At 44.0% G+C, this 23,124-nt stretch overlaps 1 protein-coding gene across 1 annotated transcript in view; it reads right to left on the minus strand.

Annotated features, from left to right (window-relative positions):
• Positions 1-23,124, minus strand: part of LOC311132044 (elongator complex protein 2-like) — a 72,130-nt gene that overhangs the window by 10,166 nt on the left and 38,840 nt on the right. Inside the window, exons 12-19 of the mRNA XM_084165211.1 lie at positions 22,133-22,282; positions 18,585-18,776; positions 18,171-18,240; positions 17,818-17,916; positions 11,398-11,455; positions 9,594-9,666; positions 4,184-4,382; positions 1,568-1,689 (exon numbers count right to left, since the gene is read on the minus strand). Coding sequence (XP_084021337.1) covers positions 1,568-1,689; positions 4,184-4,382; positions 9,594-9,666; positions 11,398-11,455; positions 17,818-17,916; positions 18,171-18,240; positions 18,585-18,776; positions 22,133-22,282 — 963 coding nt within the window. The remainder of the gene's footprint in view (positions 1-1,567; positions 1,690-4,183; positions 4,383-9,593; positions 9,667-11,397; positions 11,456-17,817; positions 17,917-18,170; positions 18,241-18,584; positions 18,777-22,132; positions 22,283-23,124) is intronic.

Genomic DNA, 23,124 nt, shown 5'->3' on the forward strand with positions numbered 1-23,124 from the left:
GAGAGACAGAATAACAACCAAAAATTCCAGAAAAACGCATGTAAAGAATGTTATAAATTGATTTGCATTTTAATGAGGGAAATAAGTATTTGACCCCCTCTCAATCAAAAAGATGTCTGGCTCCCAGGTGTCTTTTATACAGGTAATGAGCTGAGATTAGGAGCACACTCTTAAAGGGAGTGCTCCTAATCTCAGCTTGTTACCTGTATAAAATACACCTGTCCACAGAAGCAATCAATCAATCAGATTCCAAACTCTCCACCATGGCCAAGACCAAAGACCTCTCCAAGGATGTCAGGGACAAGATTGTAGACCTACACAAGACTGGAATGGGCTACAAGACCATCGCCAAGCAGCTTGGTGAGAAGGTAACAACAGTTTGTGCGATTATTCGCAAATGGAAGAAACACAAAATAACTGTCAATCTCCCTCGGCCTGGGGCTCCATGCAAGATCTCACCTCGTGGAGTTGCAATGATCATGAGAACCGGTGAGGAATCAGCCCAGAACTACATGGGAGGATCTTGCCAATGATCTCAAGGCAGCTGGGACCATAGTCACCAAGAAAACAATTGGTAACACACTACGCCGTGAAGGACTGAAATCCTGCAGCGTCCTGCTCAAGAAAGCACATATACAAGCCCATCTGAAGTTTGCCAATGAACATCTGAATGATTCAGAGAAGAACTGGGTGAAAGTGTTGTGGTCAGATGAGACCAAAATCGAGCTCTTTGGCATCAACTCAACTCGCCGTGTTTGGAGGAGGAGGAGGAATGCTGCCTATGACCCCAAGAACACCATCCCCACCGTCAAACATGGAGGTGGAAACATTATGCTTTGGGGGTGTTTTTCTGCTAATGGGACAGGACAACTTCACCGCATCAAAGGGACGATGGACGGGGCCATGCACCGTCAAATCTTGGGTGAGAACCTCCTTCCCTCAGCCAGGGCATTGAAAATGGGTCGTGGATGGGTATTCCAGCATGACAATGACCCAAAACACACGGCCAAGACAACAAAGGAGTGGCTCAAGAAGAAGCACATTAAGGTCCTGGAGTGGCCTAGCCAGTCTCCAGACCTTAATCCCATAGAAAATCTGTGGAGGGAGCTGAAGGTTCGAGTTGCCAAATGTCAGCCTCGAAACCTTAATGACTTGGAGAAGATCTGCAAAGAGGAGTGGGACAAAATCCCTCCTGAGATGTGTGCAAACCTGGTGGCCAACTACAAGAAACGTCTGACCTCTGTGATTGCCAACAAGGGTTTTGCCACCAAGTACTAAGTCATGTTTTGCAGAGGGATCAAATACTTATTTCCCTCATTAAAATGCAAATCAATTTACAACATTTTTGACATGCGTTTTTCTGGATTTTTGTTGTTGTTATTGTCTCTCACTGTTCAAATAAACCTACCATTAAAATTATAGACTGATCATGTCTTTGTCAGTGGGCAAACGTACAAAATCAGCAGGGGATCAAATACTTTTTTCCCTCACTGTAGATGTTGAAGTCTGGAGAATACAAGCTACCTCTGCTAATAACACTAAGGTTTTGCTGGTGTAGAATATTTACCTTCTTGTCTCGACTCGACGTCACAAAGTACTTGTTGTCGACGCTCCAGTCACATGACCATATGATGCGTGTGTGTACAGCAATGTCCTTCCTGGTGTGTGTGTACAGGGAGAAATGAGGTTCTGGACAGGGAAGGAGCACACCCACAAACAATATATGATATTATTTCAAATATCCATCTACCTTCCACTTTGCATTAGTGTTGAAACACACAAAGCTACATGCCACACACAAAGAAACAGTCTGTCTAAACAGTACATAACTGCTCAGCGGTAACAATGAATCTCTCTAATGACAAACAAATAAACCCAGAGCCTCAGTTACTCCTCCCCCTGATGTCTATCATTAATGTTGGTCGTGACACACTGCATCCTGGGTAGTTCCAGCAGCCACCCTTCTAGAGAGACACACTGCTGTCTGTGTAGTTCCAACAGCCATCGCTCTAGAGAGACACACTGCTGTCTGTGTAGTTCCAGCAGCCATCGCTCTAGAGAGACACACTGCTGTCTGTGTAGTTCCAGCAGCCACCCATCTAGAGAGACACACTGCTGTCTGTGTAGTTCCAGCAGCCATCGCTCTAGAGACACACTGCTGTCTGTGTAGTTCCAACAGCCATCGCTCTAGAGAGACACACTGCTGTCTGTGTAGTTCCAGCAGCCACCCTTCTAGAGAGACACAATGCTGTCTGTGTAGTTCCAGCAGCCATCGCTCTAGAGAGACACACTGCTGTCTGTGTAGTTCCAGCAGCCATCGCTCTAGAGAGACACACTGCTGTCTGTGTAGTTCCAGCAGCCATCGCTCTAGAGAGACACAATGCTGTCTGTGTAGTTCCAGCAGCCATCGCTCTAGAGAGACACACTGCTGTCTGTGTAGTTCCAGCAGCCATCGCTCTAGAGAGACACAATGCTGTCTGTGTAGTTCCAGCAGCCATCGCTCTAGAGAGACACACTGCTGTCTGTGTAGTTCCAGCAGCCATCGCTCTAGAGAGACACAATGCTGTCTGTGTAGTTCCAGCAGCCATCGCTCTAGAGAGACACAATGCTGTCTGTGTAGTTCCAGCAGCCATCGCTCTAGAGAGACACAATGCTGTCTGTGTAGTTCCAGCAGCCACCCTTCTAGAGAGACACACTGCTGTCTGTGTAGTTCCAGCAGCCACCCATCTAGAGAGACACACTGCTGTCTGTGTAGTTCCAGCAGCCATCGCTCTAGAGAGACACACTGCTGTCTGTGTAGTTCCAGCAGCCACCCTTCTAGAGAGACACACTGCTGTCTGTGTAGTTCCAGCAGCCATCGCTCTAGAGAGACACATTGCTGTCTGTGTAGTTCCAGCAGCCACCCTTCTAGAGAGACACAATGCTGTCTGTGTAGTTCCAGCAGCCACCCATCTAGAGAGACACTGCAGTCTGTGTAGTTCCAGCAGCCATCGCTCTAGAGAGACACACTGCAGTCTGTGTAGTTCCAGCAGCCACCCATCTAGAGAGACACACTGCAGTCTGTGTAGTTCCAGCAGCCACCCATCTAGAGAGACACACTGCTGTCTGTGTAGTTCCAGCAGCCAGCCACGGTATTGTTTTCCCCCTCTAGAGAGGTTATTTGTATTCAGGCAGGGTGTCTGGCTCTGTCTGTCTGTATCAGCCCACGTCCAGACACACACACCTAGACAGACAGGATAAGGCTGGCTCTGTCTCTCTGTCTGTATCAGCGCACACACACACACACACAGGAAGAGACCTGTCTTCTCTCTACTTCCAGCCACTCTCCATCCCTTTCCTGGCGGGGGCAGCACTGGGCTTTCCAGCCCCCCGATTGGCAAGTCTGGACTGGTTAAGCAGAGAGAGATAGAGCGAGAGCGAGCGAGAGAGAGAGAGAGAGATTTGGGACAGACAGAGCGAGGAAGAGAGGGAAAGCGAGGGAGGGAGGGAAAGAGAGGGGGGAACACGTCCACATCAGTTTGATAGAGATTTGTGGGTGTGTGACGCGGGAGGACAGGGAGCGCTGGGAGAGCAGGGTGTTTGATCACACCTGACACTGTCTAAACTCCCCTGGTCTGGGGGGCTGGGAGGACACTGCTAAGCTAGTGTGTGTGTGTGTGTATATGTATGTGTGTGTTAGCCTGTGAGTAATTCAAGGTTCAACTGGAATAGACTGCCAGTCCGCCGGGCACAGGGGAACCCACCAAGGCTCCCGCCAAAAAGGAAAATAGGTAAAGAAAAACAGTCGCACCGCCGGTTAGGGCCATGTCACTGGTGATTTACCTGACTGGGTTTAAATGGGGATTGAAGACGTTGGTTGTTGGTGCTAGAGGAACACATTGGTCTTAAAATATGTGGTGGTTCAGCTCATTCTGCTATTGTGTTTGTTGTATTCTCCAGTGCTAGCCGTACTGAGTGTTGGGATGCAAGCTCAGGGAAAGTCTCTTTACAGGCTCATTGATACCACTTGAACTATCCCTAGGTTAACTTAAACAAAACTAGCTCTTGGCTGCATAAACCATTGATATGAACCTGAACTAACTCCTAAAGCAGGGAGAAAATAAAATGAAAAGTGACCAGTAAAAAAATCAAATCAACAACGAAGAAGACAGACAGACAGACATGACATGACCCTTCAGCTCACCTGTGTCTGTACGGGTGGCAGCGGGGTAGTCCCGTCTCCATAGCGACCAGGTCCTGTCCCGGGACACGGCCAATAGGAAGTGTCCGTTGGGGGAGAAGGCCATCTGGGTGACGGTGAGGCTGTGGTAGGGCAGCACCTGCAGCTGGCGCCAGGTGGTGGCGCTCCAGAGCAGCACGGCTGCGTGCTCAGCCTTAGAGGCCTAGAACCAGAGAAGAAGAGAAGCACTTGGAGGACAATACTGAACTAGCTTAGACTTACAGCCCATGTTAACTGGGGAAGATGTATTGCCTATCCAAGCTAGCCTCGTCCAACGTGGCTTGCCATGTGGTTGCTAACAAGCTGAGAGCATGCTAGGTAGCGCTAGGTATCAACATCCAATCCCAGTAGGAGCTATATTGAGCTTCGATTGGTCAATTGTGGCTCGATATCGGCGAGTATTTGCATAAAGTTCCGCTTTCCCCAACTTATGTCACGCCCTGTTCTCCTCACCCTCTGTTTGGTGAACACCGATATTAAGCTTTGACGTAAACATTATGTACTAGCAACCCTGGTATAGTCTACTCACGTAATAATATTACAAAATACAGTTGAAGTCGGAAGTTTACATACACCTTAGCCAAATACATTTAAACTCAGTTTTTCCACAATTCCTGACATTTAATCCTGGTAAAAATTCCGTCTTAGGTCAGTTAGGATCACCACTTTATTTTAATTTTAAGAATGTAAAATGTCAGAATAATAGTAGAGCGAATGATTTATTTCAGCTTTTATTTATTTCATCACATTCCCAGTGGGTCAGAAGTTTACATACACTCAATTAGTATTTGGTAGCACTGCCTTTAAATTGTTTAACTTGGGTCAAACGTTTCGGGTAGCCTTCCACAAGCTTCCCACAATAAGTTGGGTGAATTTTGGCCCATTCCTCCTGACAGAGCTGGTGTAACTGAGTCAGGTTTGTAGGCCTCCTTGCTCGCACACGCTTTTTCACTTTTCAGTGGACACGCTGCCCACACATTTTCTATAGGATTGAGGTCAGGGCTTTGTGATGGCCACTCCAATACCTTGACTTTGTTGTCCTTAAGCCATTTTGCCACAACTTTGGAAGTATGCTTGGTGTCATTGTCCATTTGGAAGAATCATTTGCGACCAAGCTTTAACTTCCTGACTGATGTTGTTTCAATATATCCACATAATTTTCCTTCCTCATGATGCCATCTATTTTGTGAAGTGCACCAGTCCCTCCTGCAGCAAAGTACCCCCACAGCATGATGCTGCCACCCCCGTGCTTCACAGTTGGGATGGTGTTCTTCGGCTTGCAAGTTTCCCCCTTTTTCCTCCAAACATAACGATGGTCATTATGGCCAGTTCTATTTTTGTTTCTTCAGACCAGAGGACATTTCTCCAAAAAGTACGATCTTTGTCCCCATGTGCAGTTGCAAACCGTAGTCTGGCTTTTTAATGGCGATTTTGGAGCAGTGGCTTCTTCCTTGCTGAGCGGCCTTTCAGGTTATGTCGATTTAGGACTTGTTTTACTGTGGATATAGATACTTTTGTACCCGTTTCCTCCAGCATCTTCACAAGGTCCTTTGCTGTTGTTCTGGGATTGATTTGCACTTTTCGCACCAAAGTACATTAATCTTTAGGAGACAGAACGTGTCTTCTTCTTGAGCGGTATGATGGCTGCGTGGTCCCTGTACTATTGTTTGTACAGATGAACGTGGTACCTTCAGGCGTTTGGAAATTGCACCCAAGGATGAACTAGACTTGTGGAGGTCTACAAATTTTTTTCTGAGGTCTTGGCTGATTTCTTTTGATATTCCCATGATGTCAAGCAAAGAGGCACTGAGTTTGAAGGTAGGCCTTGAAATACATCCACAGGTACACCTCCAATTGACTCAAATGATGTCAATTAGCCTATCAGAAGCTTCTAAAGCCATGACATCATTTTCTGGAATTTTCCAAGCTGTTTAAAGGCACAGTCAACTTAGTGTATGTAAACTTCTGACCCACTGGAATTGTGATACAGTGAATTATAAGTGAAATAATCTGTCTGTAAACAATTGTTGGAAAAATTACTTGTGTCATGCACAAAGTAGACGTCCTAACCGACTTGCCAAAACTATAGTTTCTTAACAAGAAATTTGTGGAGTGGTTGAAAAACGAGTTTTAATGACTCCAACCTAAGTGTATGTAAACCTCCGACTTCAACTGTATATGTTGGCCAATGGTTTTTATTGGATAAAGGAGAGACAGTAGGAAAGATAATGGGCCAAATTGGAAACCACAGCAACCCTGCTGTACGCGGCGTCACTGACCGCTAGTCCACCCAGGTCACGTGACATCTGCCTTCCTCTGTGTGCTAACGTGTGTGTCCATCTGTCTGTCTATGTGTATTTTTGTGTGTGTCTCTTTCAGTGTGTTCATTCCCAATTGTGCTTGTGTGTGTGTGTGTGTGTGTGTGTTCGTACCTGTCGCCCAGAGCACTAGTGCCACACCTGACCAAGGCAAACTGACAGTAGAGCAGACAGTAACCCTGGCGTGTGTGTATGCGTGTGTGTGTGTGTGTGTGTGTGTGTGTGTGTGTGTAGGAGTGATGAGGGATGGCAGCGACAGGGAGGATGTTGGCAGGCAACATGGAGAATGTGCTTCTCTTCACAGGACCCTGAGTGTGATCTGTAGCTGTGTGTACAGTGGGGGAAAAAAGTATTTAGTCAGCCACCAATTGTGCAAGTTCTCCCACTTAAAAAGATGAGAGAGGCCTGTAATTTTCATCATAGGTACACGTCAACAAAAAACAGCTTTGCACACTCTTGGCATTCTCTCAACCAGCTTCATGAGGAATGCTTTTCCAACAGTCTTGAAGGAGTTCCCACATATGCTGAGCACTTCTTGGCTGCTTTTCCTTCACTCTGCGGTCTGACTCATCCCAAACCATCTCAATTGGGTAGAGGTCGGGTGATTGTGGAGGCCAGGTCATCTGAAGCAGCACTCCATCTCTCTCCTTGGTCAAATAGCCCTTACACAGCCTGGGGGGTGTGTTTTGGGTCATTGTCCTGTTGAAAAACAAATGATTGTCCCACTAAGCGCAAACCAGATGGGATGGCGTATCGCTGCAGAATGCTGTGGTAGCCATGCTGGTTAAGTGTGCCTTGAATTCTAAATACATCACAGACAGTGTCACGAGCAAAGCACCCCCACACCATCACACCTCCTCCTCCATGCATCACGGTGGGAACCACACATGCGGAGATCATCTGTTCACCTACTCTGCATCTCACAAAGACACGGAGGTTGGAACCAAAAATCTCAAATTTGGACTCATCAGACCAAAGGACAGATTTCCACCGGTCTAATGTCCATTGCTCGTGTCCATTGCTCTTGAAGGAAAAGCAGCCAACAAGTGCTCAGCATATGTGGGAACTCCTTCAAGACTGTTGGAAAAGCATTCCTAATGAAGCTGGTTGAGAGAATGCCATGAGTGTGCAAAGCTGTCATCAAGGCAAAGGGTGGCTACTTTGAAGAATATAAAATATCAAATATATTTTGATTTGTTTAGCACTTTTTGGGTTACTACATGATTCCATATGTGTTATTTCTTGTTTTGATGTCTTCACTATTATTCTACAATGTAGAAAATAGTAAAAATATTTTGACTGATACTGTATATACACAGTGCATTCGGAAAGTATTCAGACCCCTTCCCATTTTCCACATTTTGTTACGTTACAGCCTTATTCTAAAATGGATTAAATAAATAAAAATCCTCATCAATCTACACACAATACCCCATAATGACAAAGCAAAAACAGTTTAAAAAAAAACATAAATATCACATTTACATAAGTATTCAAACTCTTTGCTACAAGAATCGAAATTGAGCTCAGGTGCATGCTGTTTCCATTGATCATCCTTGAGATGTTTCTACAATTTGATTGGAGTCCACCCGTGGTAAATTCAATTGATTGGACATGATTTGGAAAGGCACACACCTGTCTATATAAGGTCCCACATTTGACAGTGCATGTCAGAGCAAAAACCAAGTAATGAGGTTGAAGGAATTGTCTGTAGAGCTCCGAGACAGGATTGTGTCGAGGCACAGATCTGGGGAAGTGTATCAAAAAAAGTTTGGAACCACTAAGACTCTTCCTAGAGCTGGCCGCCCGGACAAACTGAGCAATCGGGGGAGCAGGGCCTTGGTCAGGGAGGTGACCAAGAACCCGATGGTCACTCTGACAGAGCTCCAGAGTTCCTCTGTGGAGATGGGAAAACCTTCCAGAAGGACAACCATCTCTGCAGCACTCCACCAATCAGGCCTTTATGATTGAGTGGCCAGACGGAAGCCACTCCTCAGTAAAAGGCACATGACATCCTGCTTGGAGACAAAAGGCGCCTAAAGACTCTCAGACCATGAGAAACAAGATTCTCTGGTCTGATGAAACCAAGATTGAACTCTTTGGCCTGAATGCCAAGTGTCACGTCTGGAGGAAACTTGGCACCATCCCTACGGTGAAGCATGGTGGTGGCAGCATCATGCTGTGGGGATGTTTTTTAGAGGCAGGAACTGGGAGACTAGTCAGGATCGAGGGAAAGATGAACAGAGCAAAGCACAGAGAGATCCTTGATGACCTGCTCCAGAGCGCTCAAGACCTCAGACTGGGGGCGAAGGTTCACCTTCCAACAAGACAACGACCCTAAGCACACAGCCAAGACAACGCAGGAGTGGCTTCGGGACAAGTCTCTGAATGTCCTTGAGTGGCCCAGCGAGAGCCCGGACTTGAACCAGAACGAACATCTCTGTAGAGACCTGAAAATAGCTGTGCAGCGACACTCCCCATCCTACCTGACAGAACTTGAGAGGATCTGCTGAGAAGAATGGTAGAAACTCCCCAAATAGAGGTGGGCCAAGCTTGTAGCGTCATACCCAAGAAGACTCGAGGCTGTAATCACTGCCAAAGGTGCTTCAACAAAGTACTGAGTAAAGGGTCTGAATACTTATGTAAATGTAATATTTCAGTTTTTCTAAAAACCTGTCTTTGCTTTGTCATTATGGGGTATTGTGTGTAGATTGATGATGAAAAAAACAAACAATTTCATCAATTTTAGAATAAGGCTGTAATGTAACAAAATGTGGAAAAAGTCAAGGGGTCTGAACACTTTCCGAATACGGAAGAGGAACTGATCTTTAAAAAATTAAGGACAGTTATTAAAATAAAAAAAGCATTTTCAATGGAGGTTCTCCATTGCTTTTTTAGTCCATGACTAGGCTTAATCTGTGTCCGGGAAACAAGTCACTAGTCCTTGCAACAGACTGCAGTAGCACTAATGACTACAATTTGAGGTGTGTGTGTGTGTGTGTGTGTGGTAGTTTCAGGTAGTCGTGTGGCTTTTGGCCCCTCACTTGTCACGCTACCTTACATGCAGACGCCACCACCGTCCTCCCGCTGTCAGACGCCAGACAGAACATCTCAAAGCCGTGTCCGTACCTGGAGAGAGGGACCGAGGGAGAGAGGGACCGAGGGAGGGAGAGACGGAGGGAGGGAGAGGAAAAAAGAAAGAGGGAACAATAAAGAGAGAGAAAGGAGGGAATGGAATGAGGGAAGAGGAGGAGTGATGAGAGCTTAGTCACTGATAAGACTGTTATAAAAGCCAAGTAGTCAAACTTGAAGCACAAACAATTGTCCTGAAATCTTTCAAATTCTGCATCTAACAATCTCAATAGAATCTCACTTCTCGTGTCGGAGCTGCCAGGTTCTAAACAGGCGCATTTGGAACAGAGGCCAAGTCCCAAATGGCACCCTAATCCCTATGTAGCGCACTACTTTTTTACCAGGGCCCATAGGGATTAGGGTTACATTTGGAACACAAGCCAGAGAGTTTTCTGTATGGCATTATGGAGATGCCCCTTAGACAGGCTGGAAAGCTTAAGACAACACAGATACCTTACTGGTAAATAAGACTGCTGGAGCTATTTAGACTGTGGAATTAAACAGTGAGGTACAGGACTCTTGAATGACGGACTGAACGCAAGCGCAAACACACACAAACAAAGTGATTATGCACTGGCTAATTATTCAACCTTTAATTGCTTTCAGGCCGCGGAAAATCTACTTGATGTTTTAAAAGTGAGCAATCACCAAACCATAGATTTTCAGCCAGGTGGGAGAAACATCTCATCCTCTCAACCTACCAAACCTAAACATTTCATATTCAGAAATATACACAAAATAGATACACCACCACAAAATCATTGAACCACAAAAATAATATGCCACTTATCTATTTTTATGTTAGCTATTAAGCATCCAATTATACAATTAATTCCTTGCCAAATGGGAGTAAGAAAAGTGCTATTCAAAAACACAATGGCTGCACTTTCAAGCTGTATGTCATGTTAATGCAGGATTGACTGGTAAATGGATTTAACATTAGCCACAAATGGAGGCGATATATTCTACTGGGGAGAGAAGAGGCTCATGGGGCATGGGGGGGAAATCTGCATTCTGATTGGTGGTGGGGGGGCTTTTGGCTGACTGGCTGGATGGCTGTCTCTGAAGGGCATTTAGAAACTAAATTTTCAGACACATTAATCCTCACAGGCAGCGAAACAAAAAATAACCAGTTATTTGTCTATAAATATGAGAAATGTGTCAAAACGTTATCGCAAGGAAAATGGATGCTGCTCACAAAAGGTTGAAATCACACATGCCTCATATACATTCCAATACAGTAGGAAACAGTGCTAAAACAATTTTGCTGTCAAGGCCCCATCTGATTCTGTAGTTGATGAAGCGGGTGCAAAAGTTGTGCTCTCTGACATTGGCTGCCTTTATACAGGCAGCCCAATTCTGATCTTTTGGCAAAAGAGTTAATCTGATTGGTCAAAAGACCAATTAGTGGAAAAAGATCTGAATTGGCCTGCCTGTATAAACGCAGCCATTGAAACAGAAAATGTGTGTCAAATAAAATAAAATTGTATTTGTCACATGCACCGAACACAACAAGTTCAAACTTAACAGTGAAATTGCTTACTTACGAGCCCTTTCCCAACAATGCAGTTAAAAAGTACGAAAATAAACAAATAGATACAAAAATAAAATAGTAACACAATAAAATAACAATAAAATAACAATAACAAGGGTTATTGTGTGTGCACGCATGCGTGCATATGAGGATGGAAAGGAAAGGACTAGTTAGAAGGATAATGGGACACTTACAGTTTTTGGACCTCAGGCCATAGTGTATTTTGGAGGAGGTGGTCCTCTGGAGGGGGCTCTGTGGATTCACGAGCGCACACACACACACACACAAAATAACAAAGAAAGTCAATTTCAAAATCCTTACATATCTACTCAACATATTCAACATTAGCTTGTTTTATAATTCAAAATGGGAACCATTTTCCTATTGACTAAATTAAGATTGTACCTAAGTGTCTGGCTGTTGTGATTTTCTTGTTTAACAACCCACCTAACGTTAAGCAGGGAGGGAGAGAGGGAGTAAAAGGAGTAAAAAGAAAGAGAGAGGGAATTAAAGACGCGAGGCACACTGGAGACACGAATCAGAATGAAGAACACAATTGACCGCCTCAAGACAACGTTTTCTCGTTTTCTTCACAGCGCTCATCGTTAGCATTTAGCTCCAATGTGTAACCCTCAACTTGCTATTTCTGAAAAGCAATTTTGAACGAGGCTTTATCTCCCAATTTTCAACGGCTGTTAGCTTTGAGGGGTGCTGCGAAATGAGAATCAAATGTACCCCCTCTCTCATTCTCCACCCATGGCAAGACGACTTCTATTCACCATCTACTCCTTCAGACACATAGCGTGTCCCAAATGGCACCCTATTCCCTTTATAGTCCTATTGGCCCTGGTCAAAAGTAGTGCACTATGTTGGGAATAGGTTGCCATTTGGGACGCAGCCACTTACACAACCCATCCTCTCCTTCATTACACATGAAATTGAAAGCCTAGTTCCCCCTCTTTTTTTTATTTGTCCCAGGCTTCCCATTTCTCCCTAATTGTTCCCTCCCTTTACCCCCTCTAGTAGTGAATCAGAGACATGGCATTATTCTGTTAACTCATTATTCTGTTAACAACTCTGTGTCTGCTTCATTTCCCTCTCCCCATAGCCCTCTACGAACACACACACACACACACAGTAGCCCTGTACATCAATATTATAATTTCGCTCTGTACAGACACACACACACGTGCGCACAAACACACACATAGAACCCTGTAGACTAGAGCCATCAATATCATAACTCTGTAATCAAATACAGTGCCTTCAGAAGGTATTCATACCCCTTCACTTATTCCACATTTTGTTGCATTACAGCCTGAATTCAAAATGGATTAAATTGATTTGTTTTCTCACCCATCTAAAAGAAATACTCCATCATTACAAAGTTAAAACATGTTTAGAAATGCAAATTGATTGAAAATGAAATACAGAAAAATATAATTGATATAAGTATTCACACCCGAGTCAATACTTTGTAGAAGCACCTTTGGCGGCGATTACAGCTTTGAGTCATCTTGGGTATGTCTGCATCAGCTTTGTACATCTGGGTTTGGGGATTTTCACCCATTCTTCCTTGCAGATTTTCTCAAGCTCTATTAAGTTATATGGGGAGCGGCGGTGAACAGCAATCTTCAAGTCTTTCCACAGATTTTCAGTGGGATTGAATTCGTTTTTTTTTTGCTGGGCAACTCAATGACTTTCACATTCTTGTTCTGAAGCCATTCCAGCGTTGCTTTGGTTGTATGCTTGGGGTAATTGTCCTGTTGGAACATAAATCTTCGCCCCCAGTCTAAGGTCATTTGCACTCTGAAGCAGGTTCTCTTCAAGGATTTGCCTGTATTTGGCACCATTCATGGTCCCTCTATCCTTACCAGTCTCCCAGTCCCTGCCGCTGAAAAGCATCCTCATAGCATGATGCTGCCACCACCATGCTTCACGGTAGGGATGGTGTTAGATGGGTGATGAGATGTGTCTGGTTTTCTCCAGACATAGCGCTTTGCATTCAGTCCAAATAGTTCAATTTATGTCTCAACAGACCACAGAATCTTTTGCCTTATGCTCGGAGTCTTTCACGTGCCTTTTTGCAAACTCCAGGCGTGCAGTCATGTGCCTTTTTCTCAGGAGTGGTTTCCATCTGGCCACTCTCCCATAAAGCCCAGATTGGTGAAGTGCTGTAGAGACTGTTGTCCTTCTGGCAGGTTCTCCCATCTCAGCCAAGGAACTCTGTAGTGCTGTCAGAGTGGACACTGGGTTCTTAGTCACCTCCCTGACCAAGGTCCTTCTTGCCCGGTTGCTCAGTTTGGTCGGACGGCCAGCTCTAGGCAGAGACTGGGTAGTTCCATATTTTGTCAATTTCCCAATGATGGAGACCACTGTGCTCTTGGAAACTTTCAACAATCAAGAAATTGTTTTATACCCTTCCCCAGATACAGTGGGGGGAAAAAGTATTTAGTCAGTCACCAATTGTGCAAGTTCTCCCACTTAAAAAGATGAGAGAGGCCTGTAATTTTTATCATAGGTACACGTCAACTATGACAGACAAATTGAGATTTTTTTTCCTCCAGAAAATCACATTGTAGGATTTTTAATGAATTTATTTGCAAATTATGGTGGAAAATAAGTATTTGGTCACCTACAAACAAGCAAGATTTCTGGCTCTCACAGACCTGTAACTTCTTCTTTAAGAGGCTCCTCTGTCCTCCACTCGTTACCTGTATTAATGGCACCTGTTTGAACTTGTTATCAGTATAAAAGACACCTGTCCACAACCTCAAACAGTCACACTCCAAACTCCACTATGGCCAAGACCAAAGAGCTGTCAAAGGACACCAGAAACAAAATTGTAGACCTGCACCAGGCTGGGAAGACTGAATCTGCAATAGGTAAGCAGCTTGGTTTGAAGAAATCAACTGTGGGAGCAATTATTAGGAAATGGAAGACATACAAGACCACTGATAATCTCCCTCGATCTGGGGCTCCACGCAAGATCTCACCCCGTGGGGTCAAAATGATCACAAGAACGGTGAGCAAAAATCCCAGAACCACACGGGGGGACCTAGTGAATGACCTGCAGAGAGCTGGGACCAAAGTAACAAAGCCTACCATCAGTAACACACTACGCCGCCAGGGACTCAAATCCTGCAGTGCAAGACGTGTCCCCCTGCTTAAGCCAGTACATGTCCAGGCCCGTCTGAAGTTTGCTAGAGTGCATTTGGATGATCCAGAAGAGGATTGGGAGAATGTCATATGGTCAGATGAAACCAAAATATAACTTTTTGGTAAAAACTCAACTCGTCGTGTTTGGAGGACAAAGAATGCTGAGTTGCATCCAAAGAACACCATACCTACTGTGAACCATGGGGGTGGAAACATCATGCTTTGGGGCTGTTTTTCTGCAAAGGGACCAGGACGACTGATCCGTGTAAAGGAAAAAATGAATGGGGCCATGTATCATGAGATTTTGAGTGAAAACCTCCTTCCATCAGCAAGGGCATTGAAGATGAAACGTGGCTGGGTCTTTCAGCATGACAATGATCCCAAACAGACCGCCCGGGCAACGAAGGAGTGGCTTCGTAAGAAGCATTTCAAGGTCCTGGAGTGGCCTAGCCAGTCTCCAGATCTCAACCCCATAGAAAATCTTTGGAGGGAGTTGAAAGTCTGTGTTGCCCAGCGGCAGCCCCAAAACATCACTGCTCTAGAGGAGATCTGCATGGAGGAATGGGCCAAAATACCAGCAACAGTGTGTGAAAACCTTGTGAAGACTTACAGAAAACGTTTGACCTGTGTCATTGCCAACAAAGGGTATATAACAAAGTATTGAGAAACTTTTGTTATTGACCAAATACTTATTTTCCACCATAATTTGCAAATAAATTCATTAAAAATCCTACAATGTGATTTTCTGGATTTTTTTTCCTCATTTTGTCTGTCATAGTTGACGTGTACCTATGATGAAAATTACAGGCCTCTCTCATCTTTTTAAGTGGGAGAACTTGCACAATTGGTGGCTGACTAAATACTTTTTTTCCCCACTGTATATATATATATATATCCCTCATAACAATTCCATCTCGGAGATCTACAGACAGTCCCTTGGACTTCAGGGTATAGTTTCTGCTCTGACATGCCCTGTCAACTGTAAGACCTTACATAAACAGGTGTGTTTCTTTCCATATCATGTCCAAACAATTGAATTGGCCACAGGTGGACTCCAATCAAGTTGTAGTGGCATCTCAAGGATGATCAAAGGAAATTGGATGCACCTGAGCTCAATTTGGAGTGTCATAGCAAAGGGGTGTGAATACTTACAGTATCAGTCAAAGGTTTGGACACACCTATTCATTCAAGGGTTTTTCTTTATTTTGACTATTTTCTACATTGTAGAATAATAGTTACGACATCAAAAACTATGAAATAACACATATGGAATCATGTAGTAACCCAAAAATATGTTATATTCTTCAAAGTAGCCACCCTTTGCCTTGATGACAGCTTTGCACACTCTTGGCATTCTCTCAACCAGCTTCATGAGGAATGCTTTTCCAACAGTCTTGAAGGAGTTTCCACATATGCTGAGCACTTCTTGGCTGCTTTTCCTTCACTCTTCAGTCCAACTCATCCCAAACCATCTCAATTGGGTTGAGGTCGGTTGATTGTGGAGGCCAGGCCATCTGATGCAGCACTCCATCACTCTCCTTGGTCAAATAGCCCTTACACAGCCTGGAGGTGTGTTTTGGGTCATTGTCCTGTTGAAAAACAAATGATAGTCCCACTAAGCGCAAACCAGATGGGATGGCGTATCGCTGCAGAATGCTGTGGTAGCCATGTTGGTTAAGTGTGCCTTGAATTCTAAATAAATCACAGACAGTGTTACCAGCAAAGCACACCCACACCATTACACCTCCATGCTTCACGGTGGGAACCACACATGCGGTGATCATCCGTTCACCTACTCTGCGTTTCACAAAGACACAGCGGTTGGAACCAAATATCTCCAATTTGGACTCATCAGACCAAAGGACAGATTTCCACTGGTCCATTGCTCGTGTTTCTTGGCCCAAGCAAGTCTCTTCTTCTTATTGGTGTCCTTTGGTAGTGGTTTCTTTGCAGCAATTCGACCATGAAGGCCTGATTCACGCAATCTCCTCTGAACAGTTGATGTTGAGATGGGTCTGTTACTTGAACTCTGTGAAGCATTTATTTGGGCTGCAATTTCTGAGGCTGGTAACTCTAATGAACTTATCCTCTGCAGCAGAGGTTACTCTGGGTCTTCCATTCCTGTGGCGGTCCTCATGAGAGCCAGTTTCATTATAGCGCTTGGTTTTTGCGACTGCACTTGAAGAAACTTTCAAAGTTCTTGAAATGTTCCAGATTGACTGACCTTCATGTCTTAAAGTAATGATGGACTGTCGTTTCTCTTTGCTTATTTGAGCTGTTCTTGCCATAATATGGACTTGGTCTTTTACCAAATAGGGCTATTTTCTGTATACCACCCCTACCATGTCACAACACAACTGATTGGCTCAAACCCATTAAGAAGGAAAGAAATTCCACAAATTAACTTTAAACAAGGCACACCTGTTAATTGAAATGCATTCCAGGTGACTACCTCATGAAGCTGGTTGAGAGAATGCCAAGAGTGTGCAAAGCGGTCATCAAGGCAAAGGTTGGCTACTTTGAAGAATCTCAAATATACAATATATTTTGATTTGTTTAACACTTTTTAGTTTTTTAGTTTTGGTTCCATATGTGTTATTTCATAGTTTTAATGTCTTCATTATTATTCTATAATGTAGAAAATAGTAAAAAAAACTATTACAGAAACTACAGAAAACCCCTGGAATGAGTAGGTGTGTCCAAACTGGTGTTTTGACTGGCACGGTATGTAAATGAGATATTTCTGTATTTCATTTTCAATAAAATTGCAAACATTTCTAAAAACATGTTGTCACTTCGTCATTATGGGGTATTGTGTATAGATGGGTGAGAGAAAAAAATATATTTAATCAATTTTGAATTCAGGCTGTAACAACAAAATGTGGAATAAGTCAAGGGGTATGAATACTTTCTGAAGAAACCGTAAGCCTTTATTCTAACTATGATCTCAGACTTTAAATAAATAAATAAGGAGCTTTTTACAAATCACAGTGAATGACAACCCTGACACCGTTTGCCTACAGCCAAGGTACCCAAAGCTTCCCCAACCCCCCGATTCGGTCTCCCTCCATCCCTCTCTCTCCCTCCCCTCTGCCATTCTCTCTCTGCCTCTCTTTTCCTCCCCCTCCCTCATGCTTCTCTTCCTCCTATCTCCAGTAGTTCGGATTCATCCCCCTCTTCTAACATGCAGAGCAGAGTGTCTACTAACTTTGAGAGAGAGAGAGAGAGAGAGAGAGAGAGAGAGAGAGAGAGAGAGAGAGAGAGAGAGAGAGAGAGAGAGAGAGAGAGAGAGAGAGAGAGAGAGAGCTGCACTGGCGAATTCTATAGGGACCCAGTAAACAAACAAAAAAATTTATGGTTTATGTAAGTCTGATGTTTTGTGGGAGTAAAGCCTCAGACATAAAAAGCTTTGTTGTTTTTAACTTGGACTAATATATGTTTTCAGTATGCAATACCATTAACTGTGAGAGGGTGGAAGTAGGACTCTTGGTATTGGTCAGAAACACTGTTGAACCCGGTTCCCTCCTCTTTATTGGTCTTGGGAGCAAGATCACCTGTCAATCAAAAGGAGAAACTATCAGAATCAGCCAGATGTAACGAGACATTGACCATTACATGCAGAAAGACCAAGTTTAGGATGAACGTAGGCTGCACTTACACAGGCAGCCCATTCTGATCTTTTGACCAATCATATCAGATCTTTTCACATCTGATCATTTTCAGAGCTTATGTGATTGGTCAAAAGACCAATTACTGAAAAAAATATCAGAATTGGGCTGCCTGTGTAAATGCAGCCTTAGAGCCATACCTTGAAACACAGCCTTATTGGAGAGGCCTAGGGCAGGAGTACTGGCTCCTTCTGGTTGATCTACAGTGTCCTGATAAAGGGAAACAGACACACACAAACATACATACAGGGGAGAGGGTTCAAAAGGGAATCTCAACGGTGTAGGCTTTTTCTCTATCTTTTCTTCCTTTTTTTTTTGCATCCTCTTTCCTCGCATTAGAGAAGAAGGTCAGAGGGGAGGGACCTTGGACCTTCTCCTCCAATACGGTTGAGAAGGAGGACATAGGGTGAGGAACTGCGGAAAGGCCCTACAGTAGCAATTGGGGGTGATGTAGGAAGCAACTGGGGTTGATTGACACTACACTCGACCAATAACAAAGCGGGATGTTGATACGCCGACCAATAGCAAATCAGGATTTTGGAACTGCTACTCACACTGGAGGCCAGCAGCTTCTCCAGAGGTGTGCCAGAGATGTTGGCGAAGTTCTCCACAAAGTTGCGGGGGGCACGGAACACCCGCAGGACCTTCTCGTCGGCCCCGGAGACGTACTGGAAGCGCCCCACCATGGCCAGACACTGCATATCATAGCCGTGGATCTGGGGGCGAGAGATCTCGTGCCAGGTAGGCTGTAGTTAAGACACAGAGGACAGGGGGGGATTAGATATACTGAAGAGATACTGAGGTATAGTATTATAGTAAGAAACCTGGTGCCAGGTGGGCTGTGGGGAGGACAGAGGGTGTAAGAGATAGTAGAGGAAATGTTAGAAGAGGTCACCTATGGCTACGTCCCTAATGCCACCCCTATTCCCTATATTGTAACACTTTTGACCAGGGCCCATAGGGTATAGGGAATAGGGGTAGTGCACTACAGTGGGGAAAAAAAAGTATTTAGTCAGCCACCAATTGTGCAAGTTCTCCCACTTAAAAAGATGAGAGAGGCCTGTAATTTTCATCATAGGTACACGTCAACTATGACAGACAAAATGAGAAAAAAAAATCCAGAAAATCACATTGTAGGATTTTTTATGAATTTATTTGCAAATTATGGTGGAAAATAAGTATTTGGTCAATAACAAAAGTTTCTCAATACTTTGTTATATACCCTTTGTTGGCAATGACACAGGTCAAACGTTTTCTGTAAGTCTTCACAAGGTTTTCACACACTGTTGCTGGTATTTTGGCCCATTCCTCCATGCAGATCTCCTCTAGAGCAGTAATGTTTTGGGGCTGTCGCTGGGCAACACGGACTTTCAACTCCCTCCAAAGATTTTCTATGGGGTTGAGATCTGGAGACTGGCTAGGCCACTCCAGGACCTTGAAATGCTTCTTACGAAGCCACTCCTTCGTTGCCCGGGCGGTGTGTTTGGGATCATTGTCATGCTGAAAGACCCAGCCACGTTCATCTTCAATGCCCTTGCTGATGGAAGGAGGTTTTCACTCAAAATCTCACGATACATGGCCCCATTCATTCTTTCCTTTACACGGATCAGTCGTCCTGGTCCCTTTGCAGAAAAACAGCCCCAAAGCATGATGTTTCCACCCCCATGCTTCACAGTAGGTATGGTGTTCTTTGGATGCAACTCAGCATTCTTTGTCCTCCAAACACGACGAGTTGAGTTTTTACCAAAAAGTTCTATTTTGGTTTCATCTGACCATATGACATTCTCCCAATCCTCTTCTGGATCATCCAAATGCATTCTAGCAAACTTCAGACGGGCCTGGACATGTACTGGCTTAAGCAGGGGGACACGTCCGGCACTGCAGGATTTGAGTCCCTGGCGGCGTAGTGTGTTACTGATGGTAGGCTTTGTTACTTTGGTCCCAGCTCTCTGCAGGTCATTCACTAGGTCCCCCCGTGTGGTTCTGGGATTTTTGCTCACCGTTCTTGTGATCATTTTGACCCCACAGGGTGAGATCTTGCGTGGAGCCCCAGATCGAGGGAGATTATCAGTGGTCTTGTATGTCTTCCATTTCCTAATAATTACTCCCACAGTTGATTTCTTCAAACCAAGCTGCTTACCTATTGCAGATTCAGTCTTCCCAGCCTGGTGCAGGTCTACAATTTTGTTTCTGGTGTCCTTTGACAGCTCTTTGGTCTTGGCCATAGTGGAGTTTGGAGTGGTGACTGTTTGAGGTTGTGGACAGGTGTCTTTTATACTGATAACAAGTTCAAACAGGTGCCATTAATACAGGTAACGAGTGGAGGACAGAGGAGCCTCTTAAAGAAGAAGTTACAGGTCTGTGAGAGCCAGAAATCTTGCTTGTTTGTAGGTGACCAAATACTTATTTTCCACCATAATTTGCAAATAAATTCATTAAAAACCCTACAATGTGATTTTCTGGAGAAAAAAAATCTCAATATGTCTGTCATAGTTGACGTGTACCTATGATGAAAATTACAGGCCTCTCTCATCTTTTTAAGTGGGAGAACTTGTACAATTGGTGGCTGACTAAATACTTTTTTTCCCCACTATATATAGGCATTATATGGTGCTCTGTAGCTCAATTGGTAGAGCATGGCGCTTGTAACACCAGGGTAGTGGGTTCGATCCCCGGGACCACCCATAAGTAAAAATTTATGCACACATGACTGTAAGTCGCATTGGATAAAAGCGTCTGCTAAATGGCATATTATTATTATTATATTATTATTATTATTATTATTATTATTATATTATTATTATAGTGGATAGGGTGCCAGTTGGGACACAGCCTATATCTTTCCTATATCTTGTTTGTTATTTGCATTTTATACGCCTAAATGTATCCCTGGTGTACGATGTGACGTTGTGATGAGTTCAGAGCAGGGGTTAGGAAATGTGATGGTAACAAATACATGCGCATAACTTTGACAGAAGTATCCATCTTTAGAAATATATATTATTTTATTAGTTTTATGCAATCCTTGGAATTTTTACCCAACAATAGGTATTATGAAAAGTGGTACTGATCTAAAACGCACTATTCTCTTTTTAAAAAATCACCTCAGAGAGAAATAAGCCATTTGAATGTGGTTACGTGCCTGAATACGAGACAGAAAAACGCATTTGCCCTTCTTAACAAGGTTTTCCTGCCAGACAGACACATCACAGTAAAAACTTAAACAACAAATTGCTGACTCCTTTAAACCTTAACAAGTCCTCTATGAGAGAATGTAGGGCTAGTAAAACTATTTTATCTTCACAAACTGTTAATATTCTACTGTAAACGCAAAATGACGCAGTCCACAATATAACACTGCCATATTAAAAACATGCAAAAACAGGAGGATGATATTTGGCCATTACCAAGAGGAATAAGCACTTTGAGCAATAAAAGTACTTTGAGTTTTCGGGCCACAGTAATGTTGCCAGTCGTTTGGTTAAAGGCCTTAAAAAAGGCTCAATTCAATCGACTTACATTAAAGTGTTCATGCAGTAGTACACAACCTTTTTTTCCTGTGGTCAAATAGAATTGCAGTATGGTTTTATTACTAGGGCTCGGTAGGGGCATCAACATGGGCTTGTTCTGGAGGCAGCTCTGCAGATTGGTCACTAGCTGGCAGTCATAAAATCGGATTTAAACCTAACCCTAACCCTAATGCCTAACCCTAACCTTAAATTAAGACCAAAAACCTAGCCAATTTTGACTTTGCAGCTGGCCTATCTAAGGGGAAATCGCTCAGTTCTGCCTCCAGGACAAGACTAATGACAATAAAGTCAACCTGCTCAATGTGACGTCTATAGGGTACTTATTGATACGCCTCTATGTCTATTAATGTCTACAGTGCATCTGTGGGTCTGCCTATAGGAGTGAAAGGGGTCTTCAGGGCTCTCCAAACCTGTTCCTGGAGAGCCACTCCAACCCTAATCTAGCGTACCTAATTCTAAGAATTAGCTGGTTGATAAAATGAATTAGGTTAGTTACAACTGGGATTGGAGCGAAAACCTACAGGACGGTAGCTTTTCAGGAACAGGGTTGAAGAGCCCTGGGTTACATGTACCTGTGTTTGGTCCTTCCTCCTCCATGGTGTTAGTAGCCTGGTGGTCTGGTCTGACCCCACACTGAGGATGAAGTCCCCCTCAGGGTCCCAACTCAGGTCCTGCACTGCATTGAAGTGACCAGATATCACCACCCCTGGACTCCACTCTCCCTGGGACAACACACAGACATACCCTTTTTGCACTACTACTGAACCTGATACCTCCTTCACTACTACTGAACCTGATACCTCCTTCACTACTACTGAACCTGATACCTCCTTCACCACTACTGAACCTGATACCTCCTTCACTACTACTGAACCTGATACCTCCTTCACTACTACTGAACCTGATACCTCCTTCACTACTACTGAACCTGATACCTCCTTCACTACTACTGAACCTGATACCTCCTTCACCACTACTGAACCTGATACCTCCTTCACTACTACTGAACCTGATACCTCCTTCACCACTACTGAACCTGATACCTCCTTCACTACTACTGAACCTGATACCCCCTTCACTACTACTGAACCTGATACCTTCTTCACTACTACTGAACCTGATACCTCCTTCACTACTACTGAACCTGATACCTCCTTCACTACTACTGAACCTGATACCTCCTTCACTACTACTGAACCTGATACCTCCTTCACTACTACTGAACCTGATACCTCCTTCATTACTACTGAACCTGATACCTCCTTCACTACTACTGAACCTGATACCTCCTTCACTACTACTGAACCTGATATCTCCTTCACTAATACTGAACCTGATACCTTCTTCATTACTACTGAACCTGATACCTCCTTCACTACTACTGAACCTGATATCTCCTTCACTAATACTGAACCTGATACCTTCTTCATTACTACTGAACCTGATACCTCCTTCACTACTACTGAACCTGATATCTCCTTCACTAATACTGAACCTGATACTTTCTTCATTACTACTGAACCTGATACCTCCTTCACTACTACTGAACCTGATATCTCCTTCA

Source organism: Coregonus lavaretus (genome assembly GCF_964263955.1).
Source record: "Coregonus lavaretus genome assembly, chromosome: 7".
Classification (NCBI taxonomy): Eukaryota; Metazoa; Chordata; class Actinopteri; order Salmoniformes; family Salmonidae; genus Coregonus; species Coregonus lavaretus.